Here is a 21385-nt window from a genome sequence, read left to right on the forward strand (position 1 = left end):
GTAGCTGCTGGTGTCTCTAGATCAGAAATGTAGATTACCTGCATGGGAACCTGTCTTTTGCAAAATTGTAGGGATGGATGAATTGGGCCAGTTACTTTGTTCCCACAGTTTTGGTACCCCCTTTCCCTTGGGATCAAATATTCCAAAGAGATACCTTGCCATATCTAATAATATACATGTCCCCCTCATAAATGGATTTATTGCAGGAGGCTAAGAATTTATTGGTTTCAGAGGGTGACTGATGAAGACGTGCAAAAGTGAATTAGTCAAGACCAAAGAAATAATCAGACACATGAAATGTGCAGGGATTGGTCACACAACCAGAGCTTAAAGTAAGGTTGTTACAGCTGATCATTCAAGGCTCAAATAAAAGGAAAAAGAAGTGCAAGAAGGGGAAGAGTATACTGGTCGAAAAACTTCGATGCAACACAACATTCTTGGTAAGAGCAGCTGCCTCTAAAGTCAACATGGCCATAGTTTTGTCCCACCTTCAGTAAGAGAGAGGAAAGAAGATTGTGTCACATCTCCAAGTGAAAAGACGTGACAAAAGATTAAACTAAATACAGCTACATGCTATAGAAATCCTGAGCACATTCTGAAAACATCTGTTCTGATTTTTTTAGTAAGCACAAATTGAGGATCTGATACAGAATTCCTTCTGTGCGTTTACTCTTTCCCTATGGCATCTAATGTGCACGGCCACACGAGACAACCAGAAAACAATTTTTATCTTTATCCACAGTGCCTGCATACTTCTGGCTGGGTCAGCTGGTATGAAATCTTGCAGTGGTGTTCGACATCTAGCTATTCATAAAGTTGCAATGAATCATTGAGCCGCATGGTGGAGTCAGGGGACTGCTATTCATGTATGATGGGAAGATACTCCCATAAAACAAAGAACAGCCTTCTCTCCCGGGCTGGCCTTGCCGTTGGGCAGAGTGAGACAGCTATACCTCTGGCAGCAGATGTTGAGTATTGGGAAACTGCCAGAAACAATTCATTACTTGTTGTAATGTTGTACATAGGTTTGAAGAGAAGTACTTGTGAGATTGTCTGCCTCATGTGTCAGAATAAAGTGGTTGGCTTGGTCATCTGCACCTTGAAATGGGAGAGTGAGGGATGCCATCTGCCACTCTGCCTCAGGTAGTCAAGTTTATTGGATTTGGCCTGCTTGATTCTGGTGTGTGTGTGTGTGTGTGTGTGTGTGTGTGTGTGTGTGTGTGTGTTTGTGTTTTGTTTTGTTTTTGCTCGATAATGATGTTTTCTGAGGATGGGAGGGGAGGGAAGGGTCCATCAGAATGTGTTGTTGTTATTGTGTGCCATCAAGTTGTTTCTGTCTTATGGCAACCCTATAGGAATGAGCGATGATCTCCAATATGTCCTTCTCCTCAACTACCCTGCTCAGCTCCTTAAGTTTCCAGCTTGTGGCTTCCTTCAGGGAGTCAACCCATCTCATATTTGGTCTTCCTCTTTCCCTGTTGCCTTCCACCTTTTCCAGCATTGTCTTTTCCAGAGAATCCTGCCCAAAGTAGGACAGTCTCAGTCTCATTATTTTTGCTTCCAGAGACAGTTCAGGCTTGATTTGCTCTAGGACTGACTTGTTTGTCTTTCTAGTAGTCCAGAAGCTGTCTTCCAGCATTAAATTTACACATGTGTTGTTGTTGTTTAGTCATTTAGTCGTGTCCGACTCTTTGTGACCCCATGGACCAGAGCATGCCAGGCCCTCCTGTCTTCCACTGCCTCCCAGAGTTTGGTCAAATTCATGTTGGTCGCTTCGATGACATTGTCCAGCCATCTCGTTTTCTGGCGTCCCCTTCTCCTCTTGCCTTCACTCTTTCCTAACATCAGCATCTTTTCCAGGGAGTCTTCTCTTCTCAATAGATGGCCAAAGTACTGGAGCCTCAGCTTCTGGATCTGTCCTTCCAGTGAGCACTCAGGGTTGATTTCCTTCAAAATGGGTAGGTTTGTTCTCCTTGCAGTCCAGGGGACTCTCAAGAGCCTCCTCCAGCACCACAGTTCAAAAGCATCAATTTAGATGTTCTCTACTTTGGAAAAATGCTATGTGCAAAGCAGCCCATATTATTGGCACATGACCAGCATAGCTTCCCAGGGTCATGTTTTGACTCCCTGCCCCATCCTTCATCTTCCCTGATCCTCTTGGGTTTCATTGTTTGAAATGCAGGTATGTGTTTGATGTTATTTTTATGATCCATTTCATGGGTGTATTATTTTGTTAGCTATCAAAGTAGTGGCAAAATTTATCACCTTTGCAGCCTACCTTCTCTCAAGGGAACCAGGATGGCCTACCGGGGGAGGGGTTGAGGATTTGGGGAGGATTTCCCTATTTAGCCCTACAAACGCTCTGTGGTGTAGGTTAGGCAGATGAAGCATGACTGTTTTAGTGCTGCGAGTGGAATATCTAAAGGCAAACTTGCATTTATCTCATGCAATGAGAATCCTGAGCTGTCCTGTAGCTCTTTTATGTCACTATGAGGAAAATATGCAAGTTCCCCCTTGATGCCACTGTGCCAGAATGGGGTCAGGGGAAGCGTCATTTGCAAAGCAAGTTTCCCTGAAGCTTTCTAATAACATGGGCATAATGGAGTTACATTTCAAATGCAAGGGAATGACCAGTTACAGCACTGACTCAGTGCAATGAGTGACATAGTCTAATTATCTTTATAAGGTCTTTGCACAGGCAATGTGGCAGTAATTGTTCAGGTTTTATGCTGTCCTCTCTTTAAAATCATATATGATGTTTGATGTTGGAGTAAACAGCCTAGACTTTGCCAGGGGAGGAAGAAGAGAAGAAATGCAACAGATCAGTGTCAAGAGACAGCCTTCCCCACCTCATACTTTCCATGTTTTGGGGTACATGTCCCACCATCCCCAGGCAGTCATCAGATTGTGGGATTTGTATGCAACTGGATATTTGCCAGGTTGCAGGAAGCAACTTAAATTTCTAGTAGAGTACTTTTGGAGGATCCAACCACGAAATGCGCTGTATGGGGGAGAGGCATGCAAATTTGTGAACTACAAATCCCATAAGTCACCAGATAAAGTATTAAACACCATTTTCCATGATCAATCCTATGATTTCTAGCATTAACATCAGTGATTAACATAATGGCAACTAGCAAGGTGTCTTTTTTTAAAAAAAATCCCCATCCAGTGTTAAAGTAATTGGATTAGATTGTTGAGCTTAATAATGTTTACCAGGTCAAGCCTTTCCAATAGCTGGATAGACCAATGACTTGACTTGGTATAATTTCCTAGTACAGAAGTAGCCCCCTCCCCCCCATCCACAGGGGATCATTTCCATGATGCCTGAAACCATGGATACAAGTAAACCCTATATACAACACACAAGGTAGCAGTAGAAAAGCTACAAGGGGGTGCCCTTGTATGTTGCACATAGGGTCGTGGCAGACTATGGGTAAGTAAGCCCATGAATATCCTCCTGTAGTATTTTTGTGTTCAATAAAAACAGATCCTAGGATTGATTTTGTAGCTCACCCATAAACAAGGACACTGTACTGAAGGAAACTTTGAAGAGCCAAGTTTGACTGTTTTGAATCCTGGCACATCAGAACTCCCTAGGCCTTCACTGAAGAGTCCTGACACTCAAAATTAGCTTTATTGGTTTGGAAAAGGAATTGATCTAAAGCCACCATAGAAAATGATGCCTTTGTTGTTATCCTCTTCTTCACAAAAGATTTATTTATTTATTTATTTATTTATTTATTTATTTATTTATTTATTTATTTATTTATTTATTTATCTATTTATCTATTTATCTATTTATCTATTTATCTATTTATTTATTTAACTTATATGCCGCCCACTCTACCCAAAGGTCTCTGGGAGGCTTACAACAATTAAATTTCAACTAAAATACAATAAAAGATAAAATGATTAAAGTACAATTAAAATTGCCATCATCAAGACCCACAATTGATGTTATTTCAATTAAAAGCCTTCTGGAACAGGAAGGTTTTGACCTGGCGCCAAAATGTCATCCAAGTCGGCGCCAGACGAATTTCAGTCAGGAGGGCATTCCATAGTCTGGGGGCAGCTGCCGAAAAGGCCCTTTGCCTACAAGCCACCCCTCTTACCTCCTTGAGGGATGGCTCTTTCAAAAGGGCCCCCTGGCTAGATCTTAACTGCTGGGTAGGCTGATATGGAACGAGGCAGTCCTTCAGGTATCCAGGGCCCAAGCCGTTTAGGGCTTTATATGTCGAAACAAGCACTTTGAATTGGACCCAGGCAGCAACTGGTAACCAATGTAACTTAAACAGAATCAGCTTGATGTGTTCTCTATGTGCTCCCCAGTGTTGGATGGTACACATACAGTGGGACTGGAGCAACATTAACTTTTGCATTTTAACCCTTTGAGACTCGGAATGGTTATCTGAGCATGCTTCCCCCTTTGTAAAGGGAATCACCTGCTCACTTCTAAGAAAATAAGAAGGCTTTTGTTCCTTAGAGAAATACACTTGGGATAGGAAAGGCAATAGAAGTCCTAGATTTAGTTAATTCATTTCGAGATTTCAGGAGCCATGGCTGCCTATGTCATTTCTAGAGACCAGAGGTAAGGCGTCTCTTCCTTGGTGGGACAAAAGCGAGGTGTGAGAAGGAAGTGACATCAAACAACCCTAAGAATAGTAATCTAAGCCCAAAAGAAGGGCAGTCCAGGTCAGAGCACATAAAGGACAGTCTAGGAAACCTAAACAAGTTCTCTCTTCTCTATGCAAAGATAAGCATCTTCTCAACTGTACTTCCAATATCCAGAGGGAACAGAGCATGGAAATGTATTAAAATATGTTGCTATTGAGTGTTGAAAGGCAGGGGTATGGTTTGATTGGAATTATTTTGTCTTGCAAACCACTATCAATTTTCTGTAAGCTGATTTGTAGCCTGTCTAATTCTCTTTGTGTCAGGATATTTTAAAATATACATGTTTGTATTTGTCCAAACAGTAAAGCATGAAAATTGGGGCAATAAATGACACTGACCTGAGAAGGGGATTGATGCTCGGAACTATCAAGTATTGCTTGACCTCCAGTGTGCAGGCAAGGCTCACACTCTTTCCTCCCACCCCTGCCAGGAGTCACGTTATTTACTCCCTGTCCTACTCCCAACTCTCCAAGAACCCATCCTGCAGTAGCTGGGCATTATTACTCCATTACTCACCTTGGGTGCCTCTAAAATGAAAGCTTCTGTTCTGGATTTTTAATGTCTAAAGCACCAAAGCAAAAGTTGGCACTTTGAAGAGACCCAGTGAGCTCTGGATGCCCCTTTGGTCTTCCTCAGTTCCCTTCAGAAAGGTTAAGAAACAGACTAATACTCCATTTTGTTTTCCAAATAAGCTTCACATTTGAAGCACATTCCTATTGGGACGCAACCCAAACTATGAGCAAGAAGGTCAACAGCCTTGAAGGGATGCATTTAATACACAGCCTGTTGTGACGCTAGCTTCACATTTTCTAAAGAAAGAGGGAATGACATTGATGGACAAACATCTAGCTGAGAAAGAAATCAAGCAAGTGTTGAAAACACCAGAGGGCCTCAAGGAGAAATGTCTCCTTCCCAGGCACTAACTTTCAGCATGCAAAAATGACAAGCCCATCAGAAATGATATTTCAGGAGCCAAGAAGGCGTTTTATCCTTCCCCGATTCTCTGTTCCACAAAGCATGTGATCACAGCAGAGGGCATGTCTGGTAGTGACTAATCCAGCAGCTGACACAGGTAGTGTGATTAAAAAAAATTCTGTCCTCCAACACACTAGAACAAGCAAGAGGTTGCCAGTGCCCCCCACCCCGTCTGATTTGGCTGATTTGCCACCTAGATCTGTTACAATGTGCTAGGAATCTGGAAACTCTTTTGAGACATATTAATTGAGAATGTCTGCCCAACCCTGTAAACGTTACTAAAGAATTCACCTACCAAACTATTAATGGTTGCATTTAAAGTTCTCAGGTCAGCAGCACAGCATTCTCTGATATTTCACAGCCAAAAGCTTGAAAAGGCAGCAGCAGAAAAAGGGAAACACAACTGGTGTAACAAGAATGCTCACAAGTCCTGGTGCCCATGCTCCACTCCCTGCCTTGATCCAAGTGGCACAAAGTACTCAAGGGTGTACACTCAGTATCTTGCTTCCAATCACAGTCTCACCTCCCAATTCCCTCCCCTCATTCCAGACTTTAGGTGCACTAATGTTGTGTAAGTGCACATCCACACAGCTTTCTACTGTGCCGGTGAGCTCTGGTGCTAGCTGCAAATGGTTGACCAGCCTGTCAATTGATCCCATAAAAATAAAAATAAACAATCAAGCCACTTCCTTATCTCACAGCCCTCACCCTGAGCTTATCTTCCTACCTGGAGACCCTGAGAAAGAAAGAAAAATCTAATTTCTAAAAAACTAATTAAAAGTCTCACATTTTTTCAGACTTCTCCTCTGAGGCCTGGCAAACCAAGTTGCACTGGTCCCTTGTTGATATGTCCCTCCCGGTAGTTTTCACTTGAAGAATAGCTTTTTCATAGTAATGATGTCACTTCTCCCAAAGGCATCATTTGCTGTAAATTATACTGTTTTCCTAATCTTTTGACTGGAAGAGGTAATAAGACACTCATTTATTTCTCCCTATCGAATATTTCTGAGGCGCTTCAGAATTTGCCACCTTGGAGTCAGCTGATACGTAATAGCCGGTGTATTCAGTATCTCACCAGCAGTTATTATGTGACATCAAGTCACCCCTGACTTATGGTGACCCTATGGATAAGCAATCTCTAAAATGTCCTTCTCCTCAACATCCCTGCTCAGCTCCTGCAGACTCAAAGCTGTGGCTTCCTCTAGGGAGTCAATCCATCCAGTATCTGGTCTTCCTCTTTTCCTGTTGCCTTCCACTTTTCCCAGCATTATTGACTTTTCCAGAGAATCCTACCTTCTCAGGATGTGCCCAAAGAATAACAGTCTCAGCTTGAACATTTTTGCCTCCAGAGATAGTTGAGGTTTCATTTGATCTAGGACCCACTTATTTGTCTTTCTGACAGGAAAGTGGGAAAGGTTTGTAGGAAGGTGAAGAAAATTGTCCCAAGCCACAAACTACAAACTAAGATCACACACATATAACCACTGCCATAAGTTAAAAAAAGAATAAGAAAGGCTTAGAAAAGTGACTTTTGCCCTCTTGTTGACTAGGGGAATCCTGAAGCTATAGTTTTAAAAAAGGAACTTTTCTAGGATGTCTGGATATTCTCATGAGTTATCTGCTTGGAGATGCCAGGGGAGCAGGCAGCAATGAAGAAAAGGAAGAGAAAGGGCCTGGCCATATTGCCCTGGAGTGAACTGTGGGGCCCTTGATGGGATATGAGACCTTCATGGGGCCCCAAAATATAATTCACTAATGTGGGCCATTGCAGATACACCTGGCTGAGCACCCTTTGTTTTCACAATTGGCAGCTAGATCATGATTCTACCCCACCCCACCCCCTGCCTTCATTTTGTGCCCTGTGGTGGGCTGGATGTTGCACTTAGAGAAGACATCCTCCTGAGACATGAAGATCACTGGGCGATCACTTTCTCTCTTCTTCATCACCAGGTATTTAAGAGAATTAAAAGATATATAACCACAAGTGAGAATATGCAAAGTCCCTGGAGAAGCCCCTTACCACTACCCCAAACATTGTGGGGTTTTTTTTGGGGGGGGGGGAATCACACAGTTCCTTAGAACTGGAGAACAGTTCTAAGGAACTTGAAAGATCACGGATGAAATCAGAACCATTTTGGAGTCTATATCATTCCACTGTTACTTACTGATGTTTCCTCCCTCCCTATTGGACCAGCATGACTACCTGCAAAGTTCATCTGATTTAAAGCTAACATTTCTGGGCCTAGCTTAATTTCTTCTTCTTTTTCTTCTCTCTCTTCTGCTTCTCAGATTTCCTCCCACAGCCATCAGATCACAACACCCGCACTTGTCTCTCCAGCATAGTTCACCCTTTTCATCTCAGCTGTCTGAGATCTCATTAGCGACTGTGTGCCCATCTTTGATTGACAGCTGCCAGGCTTTCACCATTCTGAGCCTTGGCACCAGCTGTACTTCCGTCAGAACTCAGGGTCTTCAGAAATATGGCAAGAAATGGAAGATTTTGGCTCCTTACTTACGTATATGTATCATATTCATGCAGTTAAACTGTCTCTGTAGGAAATGTACATCAATGCAGAGGGCTCTAGGCTCAGAGCATGGAAGTCACCACAAGACTCAACAGAGCCAAACTCTCCAAAGTAGAATCATGTTGCTGTTCATTCTTCCACTAATCTATATGGCTTCACCCAACCCAAAATATTCTCCCATATCATGCGGGGTCCTTTCTAGCCACCAGCTATAAGTGAGAAGACAGCCATAAAGCCTGGCTACTTAAGATATCTTAAAGGTACGGGTTTTTTGGGGAGCTTATGATTCAACTTAGAAGCAAGCTGTAGTTTAAACCCAAGGATTATCTGAATTCAAAAATTGTGGATTGAGGTCTAACACTCTATCCAGTTGCCCAGCCTTTCCCAGCTATGGTGCCATCCAGACACCTTGGCCATTGCCTCTTGACAATTGTGCTTGATGTTGTGCTGGCTGACAATGATGGAGGCTGCATTCTAACACATCTGGAAAGCAGCAACTTGGGAAAAGATATGCTAGGCTGTATATCAGATGGGTTCTAGAGTGCACTTATATTTCCCACATAAGCATCTTCTTTCATTAAGATTCAGAGCTTGGAAAACTTATGTTTTTGGATTGTAGTTCCCAGAATTCCTAGCCAGTGTGATTCGTGGTTATGACATATCACAATGGTGTAGGCCAACAGCCCACTAAAACAAAAACATCCGCTGCAGACTATTCATTTAAATGAAGAGAGGCAGCTCAGAAAAGTCATGTTTATTTCCTACCTGCCCCAACTTTGGGTGTTGCAAAATGACTAAGATTCTTGTTGCAGGAGGTATTTCTACACAATGTAGCAGACTCCATGTTCTGTCTCCAAGTTCTCTGCAGTGACATCGAAAGACCATGTAGGACAATAGGATTTGAATCATATTCTGGTAAAAAGGAAGTGAGGCATGCTTTTGAATAGGACTGTTTTTAATTTGACATTCTTACCCTACCTCTATATCCTGGAGGACAGCGGTGCAAGGGACCTTAGCAAAACAGTAAGAACAAAACACTTCCACTAGAGGCGGGGTTATTAAAGAGAGAACAAAAAGATATCAAAAATACTTAATAGTTTTTTTCAGTATTGCATAAAACAGAGGAAACGGATATATTGTCCTTGCTAAGGGGAATTCAGATCACCACGCTTCCGAAATTTCCAGAACTGCAAAGTGGAAATGGGACAGATCATCACTGGAATCAAGAAATTAATGAGATGCACTTTGATTCCAAATCAAAGCATTAATATTAATACTTCAAGGAAAAACAAGGAAGAGAAAGTAGCTTTGAAGGTCAAAATCCAGTCGTGCTCCTCAAAACATCACTCGCCAAATTTACAAGAGATGTTAAATGGCTGTAATGGCCAATGCGAGCTCATTAACAGGCAGACTCCTGCTAGTAGGTTGTTAAAATCCTGGCTCAAGGCCAAGCTCTGAAGTACCTGGGTTTCACTAGCGTCTCTTGGCACTGCCATCTAAAGCTGTAATCAAGATATATATGACTGGGAGGTCTAACAGAAACCAATGTGAGAGCCATTCCCCAGTAACACATGGTTTGGACGATAAGTCGAATCTCCCCTTCCAATTGGGCCACACTGTCTAGGGGTTTGTGGCAGCTGTCATCCAAAAAAGGTGGAGGACATCAGTTTACACTGCAAAATAATTCTATGCACATTTACCTAGGAGTAAGGCCATGGAGACTAATCTGGTTTTATGTCCTCTGTAGATGCATACAGAATTTTAGTGTTCTCTTCAGGCATGAACATACACCTGAAATATGGCTTGCTGTACTCCAAATGGTTTATTTGCTTCTTACCCACGGAATTTGATTTAAGGGTGTAAAACAGGATATTTCTTGAGAAGAAAAAGAAAACAACCATCAGATTTATGTTTTCCTAATAGAAAACAAGGTATTACATTTGGTAAGTTACTACTTGTCATTGCTACCTCTAGATTTATCAAGAGCACAAACATTGATCCAGAAGAATAATGTAGGCAAACAGGAGAGAATATAAAAATTGAGACATTTTAAATTTGGGACCATTTTGCCCATTCTTCAATGCTACTGGGAAAAAATAGCATGCATTGTGCAGTCATTGAAATAAGAGCTGTGTGCAAGTCAGCAGTGGTCACTTATTCATCTCACTCCACCACAGGCAACTAGAATATGACTCTTAAACATATTAAGCCATGGAAGTGTTGTAGAAATAGGAAAGGTTGTTTGGACAAGGTGCTGCTGCTGGTTCTCGTATTCTGGAAACTAGCGATGAAACAAATAACTTCTCCCATCTCTGAGTAGTTGTGCATACATTGTTGTTTGGCTGTTCTACAACCCAAGAGAATCTATACTATAGTCCAACCCTGTGCAAGCTTAGTGAACAATCAGTTCCATTGAGTACAATAGTATCTGCTCCATAATTAATCAGTTAGTAGGATTGGGGCCTCAATAATACATCACCAGAGCTACCTTGGCTGGAGTTAATTCCTGAACCAGTTTCTGAAGATGATCAGTGCTGTACTGTACAGTATCTTGGTTTAAATTAAAACCGACAGGCTTTCTTTTATATTTGCACAGATCATTTACTCCTTGATATTTTATTGGCCGGTGGTTATATTTTTTTATCACCTGTCCAGGAGTTCAGGGCAGTGAAGATTATTTTTCCTTTTCTCCATGTAACTATGACAACGCAATCAAGTAGATTAATCTGAAAAGTGACGACTGGTCCAAGCTTTTGGGCTTCAGCTTTGTGCTTGAATTGTGACTCTATATCTTCATGCACCTAGTCAGACCTTCCAACCCCTTTCCTATGTATTAAAATGCATCCCACTTCCTTATGTTTTAAAATATAATCATGCTTGCCATCCATCTTATTAAAAGAAAGGAGTAATCTACACAGACTCTCACTTTTCAGGCAGCTGGTGGAGCAAGCTGGGGTGGCGCAAGCCTCACTCCAAAATTCAGGGGTGGGGAAAACAACTATTGATGTGAACTAAAATCCTAGCATCTGTTAAAAGCATGTGCAAGCGGAAAGGGGGTGGCTGTCTTCCAAAACCCTGATTCGTGCGTGGGTGGGTGGGATATCAGAATAGTTTTATCCTTAAAGAGAGTCGAAGAGGCAATTAATCCGTTATGTTGTGCGCGACCTGAAACAGATACTGTACTTCTATATATATGCTGCTGGTGCGGGCTCCTAATTCGGTTCGGCAGTGGTGTGTGCCCGGACTTCGTTAATCGAGGGTATCAAGAGCATGCCTATAAAGAACATGTTCGAAGGTGCTGAACGTTCGAAGGCGCTCTATTGGCTGGTGCCTCCCCCTCGCCTCTCATCTTCTCTTTGATGTGCATCCCTTCGCCGCCGCCAAAGATTCTCCTCGCCCCATTGTTTCCTTTTGCCGCGCCGCCTCCCGCCGCTGCTTGCCGCCGCCGCCGCCCCCCCCCCCCCGCGGCCCGCATCACCGCGCTCCTTTCTCCTCCCTTTGCTGATGTCATTCGCTGGTTCCCTCCGGGCTGAAGGCATCGGCGAGAGTCGCAAGGCAGAACAGCTCGCCCCGATCGCGATCATGGCTGCTGCGGCGAGGTGCGATTGCCTCCTGTCGCCCGCGGCGCCCAGCTAATCGCTCCACCAGGGTGCGATGGAGCCCAGTGATGCCGGGAAGCCGCCGAATCTGATGCAATTTCTGCGGAAGCTCAAGGAAGTCTTCGATGTGTGCGATGAGGACGCCGACGGCTTCATCCGGGTGGAGCGCTTCGTCGCCCTGGGCTTGCAGTTTGGTGAAGGGGATGAGGTAAGGGATCATCAGCTGGTGGAGAGAAGTGGGGGGACCATTACATTTTCAGTGCCATCACCATTCTGGCTACAAGGGAGTCAGCTAAAATCCTCTCTACCTTTGTGGGAGACCTTGGGATCCCACTAACCTAACCCTAGAAAGCCCCATTTCTTAAGACATCAAAAAACCCCACCCTGAATTCTACAAGAATGACATGCCATCCAAACAGCTAACTATTGCTTAGAACAGTCCTTAGTGTTGTTGTTCTTGCACACACAGACGGCTGGAATATTTGAGTCACTGCATCCATCTGAGCATGTGCAGAGTTCCTCACCTTCACTACTCTTATAGCCACATACATGGGATGAACAAAGGGCCTTTGTATACGATTGAATATCAGTGGATCACAAATCCAGAAGTAAATACTAACCACATACTCTTTAGTTTTATTTTATTATTTTTCGAGTTGGGTATCCCAGATACCCAGATAGATAAGTCTCAATGTAAATGTGTAGAAATTTGTTTTCCACAGCTTATCCACAGGACACAAGGGTAATATGGTCCAATAGGAGAAAACATGAAACAGAGATGGAGGCAAGTTTACTATCAGCTCCACACCACTGAGGGGACCTCACGGTTGAAGCATCCTGACAGGGCAATTAGATGGGAACCACGAGAGATGGGAGAACTAAGAATCCAGCTGCTGCAGAACAAAAGGTCAATACAGAGACATCTGTGAAACAGACCTATCAGCTAAGAAGCCTCCACATCACCCACATATGAGTCCAACGTTATAAATCTCCTTGTTACCTAATCAGTAGGTTTATAGCTCCAAATCCTGTGTGTGGTAGCAGCACACAACCAGTAGGCTGGGAAGAGGGTTGATACACCCAACATGTTCAAACAGTTATTTCAGGCTTTACAAGAGTTGTGAAAATTGGTCCTCTCTCTAAATTCTGGTAGACTGATCCACTTTTTTTATCAACAAACTCCAGTTTGTTCCATCCTGCACAAGCAGATGACCATTTATTCTTTTACCAGCTCCTATAAACAACTAACCAACTACGGGACTTTAAAATCCTGTGCTTCTCAGTGGTGCTCCCCACATTTTTCCCCTGCTTGTTTCCTCTCCGCTTGCTTCCTCCCCCTCCTCTCCCCCGGTCTGGCCTCACTAGTACTTTCCTGGTTTCGATGGGTGAGTTTATCAAGAATGGCAGTATCTGTAAGGCAAGGCTCTTGTAAATAAAAACTCACTTGCTTCTCTAAAACAGCCTCTAGAGATACTGGAGAGTGAGATATCTTAAGAAGGAATGTTGGGATTTTTCCAGGGCTTGTTTAGCAAAAGACTGATGTGAGTGTTGGGGAAAGGACTTAAGTGTACTTCATCAAAGCATTTGATCTTGGAACAGTAGCATCATTAAGGTTTATAATACAAATGCAGCAAAAAATTATGTCCATATAAAGAAACAGCAAAGCTTGGAGCCAGATTTTCAAAATTGCCTCATTAGAGTAGTTAAGTCGAGTGAATGATGGTCATACAATGTGTTCTAGAGCTGAATGAAACTACTGGACACATGAAAACTGGATAAAGAATGAAATATGTTTTCTTCAAAGTGGACAGCACACAATTTTACTCTCCATTAGACAGCACCCCTTGCCAGTGAGTGATAACAGCATTTGAAGGCACTGCTTTAATAGTGCTTGAGACTCATTGCTTTCATTTGCCCTTGTAATCATTGTAGAAACAATTTCTATCATTATTGTTGGCAAAGTATGTCCTGTCCTTAGTTGTATCATCTTATACATCTTATACTTGTGCCCTTCACAAGTTACTAATAGTTGCACAAACATGGAAATGTGTGGAGGGAAAAATATAGGCAGAAGAAGGACTGAGATTGCCCTTAATTTTTATTTATTTATTTTTTAAAAAATGCTTAGTAATGTATCTCTTTTTGGCCTGTTTTTGTAGTTGCTTTCCTTTGGAATCTTATTTCATAAAATATTTTCCAGATTGACCAGGAAATCAGGATAGAATGAATATGTATAAGAGCAATTTCTGAGTGATGTTTTCTCTTTCTTTAAAGAAAATTGAAGGAGATTTGCATGAAAAAGTGCTGCTTTGGGATATGCAATGGATTAGACTGATGTTTTAATTCAAATAATTTTATCCTATCTATACTTGTGCAAAGGTGAAGATATATTTTGGATAGCCAAGTAAAATAAGACATTTTAACAGCTGCAACCCTCTATTTACTTACATGCCACCTTTCGAACAAAATCCCCCCCCAAGTGGCTTATACTGGAATAATAGCTCAGTGGTGTGGAGCCAGAGGTTTGGAGTTTGGTTCCCCACTATGCCAGGGGCTGGACCCGATGATCTAGAGCAGTGGTGTTGAACTGTGGCCCTCCAGATGTTCTTGGCCTTCAACTCCCAGAAATCCTGGCCAGCAGAGGTGGTGGTGAAGGCTTCTGGTAGTTGAAGTCCAAGAACATCTGGAGGGCCACAGTTCGACACCACTGATCTAGAGAGTCCCTTCCAGCCCTGCAGTTCTAGGATTATTTATTATTATATTTAAAGATAAAAACCACAAAAAATCATACCACCGTGATTTTAGAAGCTAAGCAGCATCAGAATGGGTGAGTACTCAGAAGGGAGACCACCAGCAGAGAGTAACAGGTATCTGCCTGAAGCCCTAAAGAACCATTGCTGCCAGTCATGGTTGGCAATACTTGCCTAAATGGTCCAAGGATCTGGTTCAGGATAAGGTAGCTCCCTGTATTTCCTAAGAATAAAGCAGACACACTTGCTAGACGTCCCTCTGGGAGTCCCAGAACCACTTTGGACATAAGTACTTTCAAACAGGGAAAACTCTTGCACCGAATTCCAAAGCAGCTTTTTGAATACAAGCTTACTGAATCTTTTTTTAAAAATCCTTCAGAAGCAGTTTTAACTCCAGACTTCTTTCCTTTGAATGGAAGGGGCAATTCTTCCATTAATTGATATTTTAATTCTATTGTTTATTGACTTGAATTGGCTTAACATGCTCAGATTTGTTTTAATTTACCCTGTCAACCCACCTGGGGATAAATATTATAAAGGGCAATTTAGATACTGTATAGAACTGAATTGACTTACTGCATCTTTTACTGTGGTGTGTTTTATGTCAATTTATACTGTTGACCACACAATTCAACTTGATTTATATCCTGGCATAGGTTTTATAAATTACAGTATATAAATACATGAAACAAACATTGGTATTAGGGTTTGGGGCTCATTAATCCACCGTGGCATAGGCCAGTTCAGTTGGTTTACTTGTATTTTTGATTACGGAATACAGTGGACCCTTGACTTACAGACGGCTTGACTTACAGACTTTTTGAGTTACAGACTTCTCTGGCTGCAAAATTTAGGTTTGACTTGCAGCCTGAGAATTGACTTTCAGACCAGAAAAAAACCAAAATGGAACAAAAACGGCCTGTTACGGGATTAATCGGTTTTCAATGCACTGTAAGTCAATAGAGACTTGACCTACAGATTTTTGACTTGAGAACCGCCTTCCAATACGGATTAAGTTCTCAAGTCAAGACCCCACTGTAGTCTCTCTTGCTGGTTGCCTAATGTTGCTTTTTTTAAAGGTGTCAAAACCTTTCAGTGTGCTCAAACCCTTGAAGTATTTTCCTACATGTTTGACATTTTTTTCCTGCTTTGTTTCTCTTCTATTTCTAACGTAACCACCCTGAAATCATTCTTGATGAGGGGTGGGATGAAATGGTTTTAAATAAAACAAATGAGGCAAACCTCTTTTGATTGGACTTAAATCTAATTGATTAGTCTTGCAATCCACTTTGAAATCTGGTAAAATGTGATGTAATAAATTTCCTCAAAGGGTAGCTGCCTGAGCCTGTTCAGTAAAAGCAATAGACAGGCCTATAGCACCTCAAAGCCACCCTCCCCACGCCATCTGCAGAGGAAATATAGAGACTCCATATAGGGACTCTCCCCATCCTGGCACATATATTTTAAGGTGGAAAATAAGCATGGGGAGTATCTTGAACTGACACATTTTGAAAGGGCAAGGACTAAGTAGCTCCTTTCTCCTTGCTTTTCTCCCTTCCAGGGTTTCATTACGGTTTTGGGAAGTGCAATACCCAAACTGCCAGTGCAAATAATAAATAATAATTAGATCCTGTCAAATTGATTCCAATGTATATCAACCCTTCCCAGGATTTTCTAGGTATAAGAGCGTGCAGAAATAATTTACTGTTCTGTTGTCTTTGGGATGTTCTGGGGCTGTTCAACTTGCCAAAGGCTACGCAGGCTGCTCTTCTCTGGGGTCATGCAGTGAAGAATGAAACTCTCTACCTCTGCAGTCAAGTACTCTGCTCACTGAGCTGCCCAGCTGTCTTGACAGGGCATAGGCTGTCTGTAAATACAGTACTGTATACCAAAGCTGGATGAGTTGGAGCTGTCCACAGTGTAGTACTGAAGGTGGATCAGTAAGTTCATCATAGGCATAGGCATCCTTCAGTCTCGAGAGACTATGGTAACATGCTCTGAATTGAGGAGTGTCCTCTCCAGAGCATGAAGCCCGGGTAAGGTAATATGGAGGATAGGTTGTTACCCAAGCAGCAGATCCCCCCTCTCCACATTGCTGAAATGGTCCAATGGAAAGGCAAGAGCCAATACAACTGGTTCCAGCAATGTCGCAGGAGTTGGCAGAACGACACATGCTGCCTTCGGGACTCCAGCTCCAGATTTTGACTCTAGGTTAACTCCTGAAGCCTTTTCCATGAGTGGATATGGCCACAAGGCAGTGGAGGTTTGAAATTGGAGTTTTCCTTCTCCTAGATGGGCTGTCTTCCATGGCTGACGAGCCCCAACTACCTGGTATCATCCTGATTTAGACAATGGATTTCAAATGAATCCATAGACTATTTAGAAGTGTTCATTTTGTCAAGGTAAGCTGCGCATTAAAAATGAAATTCAGGGGTATGTGTTAGCATAAGATGCAAACAGAGTTTTAATAACTGAGTGCAAGGGAAAAATAATCCATGAAAATTAAATAATAACAACCAGGAGGGAGTACTGAATAGAGCCTTTTGACTCAATCTAGGAAAACTTGGGCTTGCCTGCTAACCCTAAGCAGCAAATGTATCTCACAGCGATGTAATGTATTGTCCTCACTGCTCTGAGCTGCTTGGGAAAGGGCCAGATCTAAACATAATGAACTAAATAACTCCACAAATGGGGTAGGTACTGTAAACTTCAGGCTTGTGCGATCTGTTTTATTTCTTCAACCTATTTAGAGATTTTGCAGGTTTATTTAATGTGAAGCAAGTGACGTAGAAATGTTAACCTCATTAAGAGGATTTCTTAAATTTCTTCCTTCTGATGTAATTCTGAAAAACGTAAGTGAAATTTTTAGAAGCCATTGCTATCCGATGCTGTTAACAGTCAAATGAATGACAACTTTGGATGTCACCAGATATGCTCATCCTCTTCAGGGGTCAGAAGGCTTGTGATATGTTAACTGTCTGTTCTGTTGTGCGAAAGTCCTTTGCTCATAACAAGCTGCTTATTCCCATGGTTGGCCAAAAAGGAAACAGCTCCAGCTGTGTAATATGTTAGATGGATGCTTGAAAGATCATGGATCAGCCCAAACAGGGTTACTGACATCTTCCCAAAGATATGCAGCACACAGTTTGCTTCACCATGCATGAACATCAACTACATGGTGATGTAGTGGTTAGCCTGGCAGAATGTGACATAGGAGATTGGGGGGGGATCCTACTTGTACCTGGAGCTGAGTGGATTAACCTCCTAGGCCATCACTGTCTCAGCCTACCCTGTCTGAGAACTGTGACCCTTTGAACTCATTGTAGGAAAAGTAGGATATTAATGCAAGAAATAAATGATATTTCTAATTAGAAAAATGTGCCATGGTGTGCACCCGGGTTCAGATTTCTAGAGCCTATGTGAATTTTTCAGTAATACTGTATGGGCAATGAGAGATCCAAGCATCATTATATGCTTCATTCCATAAGAGTGTACAGTGGGGTCTTGACTTGAGAACTTAATCCGTATTGGAAGGCGGTTCTCAAGTCAAAAAGTCTGTAGGTCAAGTCTCCATTGACCTACAGTGCATTGAAAACCGATTAATCCCGTAACAGGCCGTTTTTGTTCCATTTTGGTTTTTTTCTGGTCTGTAAGTCAATTCTCAGGCTGCAAGTCAAACCTAAATTTTGCGGCCAGAGAAGTCTGTAACACAAAAAGTCTGTAAGTCAAGCCGTCTGTAAGTCAAGGGTCCACTGTATATGTTTCCAGTCAGTGGAAATATAGCATTGGTGGATCCATAGGTGGGCAATGCCTCTCTGAAATTTTGGAGAAATTCACTTCCTGAAACAACCCACTAACTGCCCCTATATGGACCTTATCTCATGAGGCGGTGTGCTGTTCAATATTAGAGGCATTCAAGAAAAGTTTAGACAGCCGTCTGTCAGGTCAACTTGGATTTGTGCCTTAAAGGCCCTTCCAACTCCCTTATTCTATGTTTCTATGATTCTTAGTGTTAACTCCATATTCATAATGTAATGATGAGAACTGCTTTAGGTTTTAGTAGTGCTTCTCTGAAACTCGTGGTGAAGCTCGTGCAGAACTTTCCAGAAATCTGGGAACATCTAGAACATGCATGGCTAAGATACCGGCACTGAGAGGAGGCTAAGCACTTGGTGTAGAATTAGTGACCAGTCAGGGAACTGCTTGCACAAGCCTGATAAATTATGAGCTAGCATTAAAGCTAGTGGAAAGCAAAAGCTCTTCATCATCTTTCTTTATCAAACCTTATCCTTCGTGCTTCCTTCTCAAGTATCTACTTCTCTTAAATGCCCATATTTTGTGCTGCCACATAATTAAAGCCAGACAAAGCTTTTTCATATCTTTTGAAAACCTACATCCTACTTGAGTTAGGGTGGTCCTTCTCTTTTGTAATCTACTGGAGTCAGAGCATGAAACTGCTGAGATGAAACAGGCGTTTCTCTGTTTGAGTGTTTGTAGGTTGGCACCTTCATTTTTATGCCTGACAATATTAATTTTCAAGTCTACTTCTCTGTATTATTCATTGCAGCATATCTGGTAGATCTTCAGAAATTCTGTTCTTGCTGATATCTAATTTTCCTGCTTACTGGCTTCTTTTTCCTGTTCTTCCATCATTAAGCTTTGGAAAACACATTTATCTAGATGAGTTACAACAAAATGTGCCATTTTGTACAATTAACATTTCGGGATGTGGTGGCTGTGAGCAAAGGCTTATTTGATCTCTTCGAAGCTGCGTCATCAGCTGCACACAGTAGATTACTCTGCAATGAACTCTTTAGGATAATAAGGGCAATTTTTAACAAATCCTTTCTCATGCTTAGCAAATTAAAACACTTGCATGATTCTTTCCAGGCTGACTCACCTTATCTCATATTAGAGCTGCCCGTGTTTCCCAATAATTTTTAAAGGGATTAATAAGATTAATCATAATTTCTAGGGGGGAAAGTATGACAAGTGTGGATAGGAAAAAATATAAAACACTACATTGAATGGACATTTTAGTTGTCTATTTACAAGTAAATTGTCCTGTTCTGTTGGTCATTCATTCATGAGATTGAAGACTGCTTTTTTGCAAGAGTTCACCGCAAAGTAAGGGATTGATTGATTGATTGATTGATTGATTGATTGATTGATTGATTGATTGATTTTTACCCCACCTTTCTCCTTAAAAAGACTCAAGGCAGCTTACATCATTAAAGGATAGTAGTTAAAGCTAAAAGCAGTGAGCATACAAAAGTGACTTACATCATTAAAAGGCAACAAATAAAGCTAAAAACAATAAGTATACAAATGTTTAAAAAGAACAAACACACACCTTTCTGGTTGGTCACAGGGCAGATCTTCCTCAGTTCTCCCTTCTTGCCCTCCTGTGTGCTTAAGTTTGGATCTGAGATCTTTGGCCCTCCAAATGCTATATACTACAACTCCCATAATTTCTCACCATTAGTCAATTCCTAACTATTAGTAGGGATGACGGAAATTGTCAGCCAACAAATCTGAACAGGCAAAATTCTCATTGGTCTGAATGTGAGCATCAGTTTCCAGAGCCCCACACTTATAGATTCCAAATTGACATAGTAAATTTATCAGATAAATTCATTTTGCTTACTAAAGCTTCATGGAGCAAAATGTGGAAAGGAAACTCACAGCTAACTCAGCAAAGTGAAGAAAGGAGGAAATGATTAGGAAGATGAAAGATAACATGAGGTGTCAGACACAATTGCTGGTTGCATAATGAATGATTTTACGAGAGCAGTGCAGCTGTAAATAGAAAGCACGATGACATACATCTCTATTACTTCCTGTTCAAATATAATTAAAGACTGTCACTTGAGAGTAAGCAGAAAAGGGGTCTCCCCTTCGTGATTAATTTTTTTCCAACTTTACTTAAAGCAAAACAGTTTCAAACCCTAAGAAGTCACTTAGCTGGCTGGATAGTTAAGTGGATTAGGTATCTGACTGTAGAGCCAAAGTTTAGGAGCTCGGTTGCTACCCTGCCTCCTAAGAGTAGAGCCAGCCTGTGTGGCCTTGGGGCCAGCTGCACAGTACCAGGATGCATCCAGAAGAAGGGAATGATAAACCACTTCTGAGTACTCTCTGCCTGGAAAACCCTGAAAAGGGCTCCCATTAAGTCAGAATTGACTTGAAAGCACATGATGATGACAACTGAGTAACTTTCAGTGAAATTGTATAGTTGTTTACTGAGAAATAAGTCCCTCTTTGGATCACTTGGCTGCAAAGGTGTGCTCTTGATCATACCAGAAAAGGTCACTTTAATGGGAGCTGTCTCCCTTCTGTCTGCCGGGCAATTCCTCTAGCCTGGCTTCCCAAAATAGTAGCCTAGAGCTAGGCCATAAAGGTCGAGCTTGGGCTCAGATCAGGGTTGAGTTGGAGCACATTTCCCTGTGCTTTAAGCAATGGCTGGGTAATAATTCACGCTGGACTGGTTCCATAAGCTGTCTAAATTGCAATCAATTTATCCGTATAATCACACCCTTTATTCAATGTGGCTTGTTTCCAGAAACACACAGAACAGAGTCATGCTATTGTTTGTATCAACAGTGACTTCCACTTTCAGGGCCCTGTTTCTTTTTCCAGAGATGCAATATGTTATACATGTGATCAAGTGTTTGATTCCATTTCTGTCCCTTTTGTTCCATCTTTGCTGCTGACATTCAAGAGGGGAGGAGTTAGATGATGGTGATTTCATCCCTTTTATTCTCGCCGTCTTCCATGTGATGTATTCAGAGGTGATTTCCAAGTCCATCCTTGATGAGACCGCAAGCAGTAACCTGATCTGAAGGAACTTTTGCTTGCACAG

General features: G+C 41.9%; 1 protein-coding gene across 2 annotated transcripts in view; it reads left to right on the plus strand.

The window, feature by feature from the left end:
- Positions 1-11639: 11639 nt before the first annotated feature.
- Positions 11640-21385, plus strand: part of RAB11FIP4 (RAB11 family interacting protein 4) — a 222637-nt gene continuing 212891 nt past the window's right edge. Inside the window, exon 1 of one of the 2 annotated variants that reach the window (XM_020783736.3) lies at positions 11640-11984. In XM_020783736.3, the coding sequence (XP_020639395.2) occupies positions 11832-11984 (153 nt within the window). In that variant the 5' untranslated portion in view covers positions 11640-11831. The remainder of the gene's footprint in view (positions 11985-21385) is intronic. The other variant, XM_078385161.1, reaches the window with a different exon arrangement.

The sequence above is a fragment of the Pogona vitticeps genome, chromosome 2, assembly GCF_051106095.1.
Source record: "Pogona vitticeps strain Pit_001003342236 chromosome 2, PviZW2.1, whole genome shotgun sequence".
NCBI classification, from domain to species: Eukaryota; Metazoa; Chordata; class Lepidosauria; order Squamata; family Agamidae; genus Pogona; species Pogona vitticeps.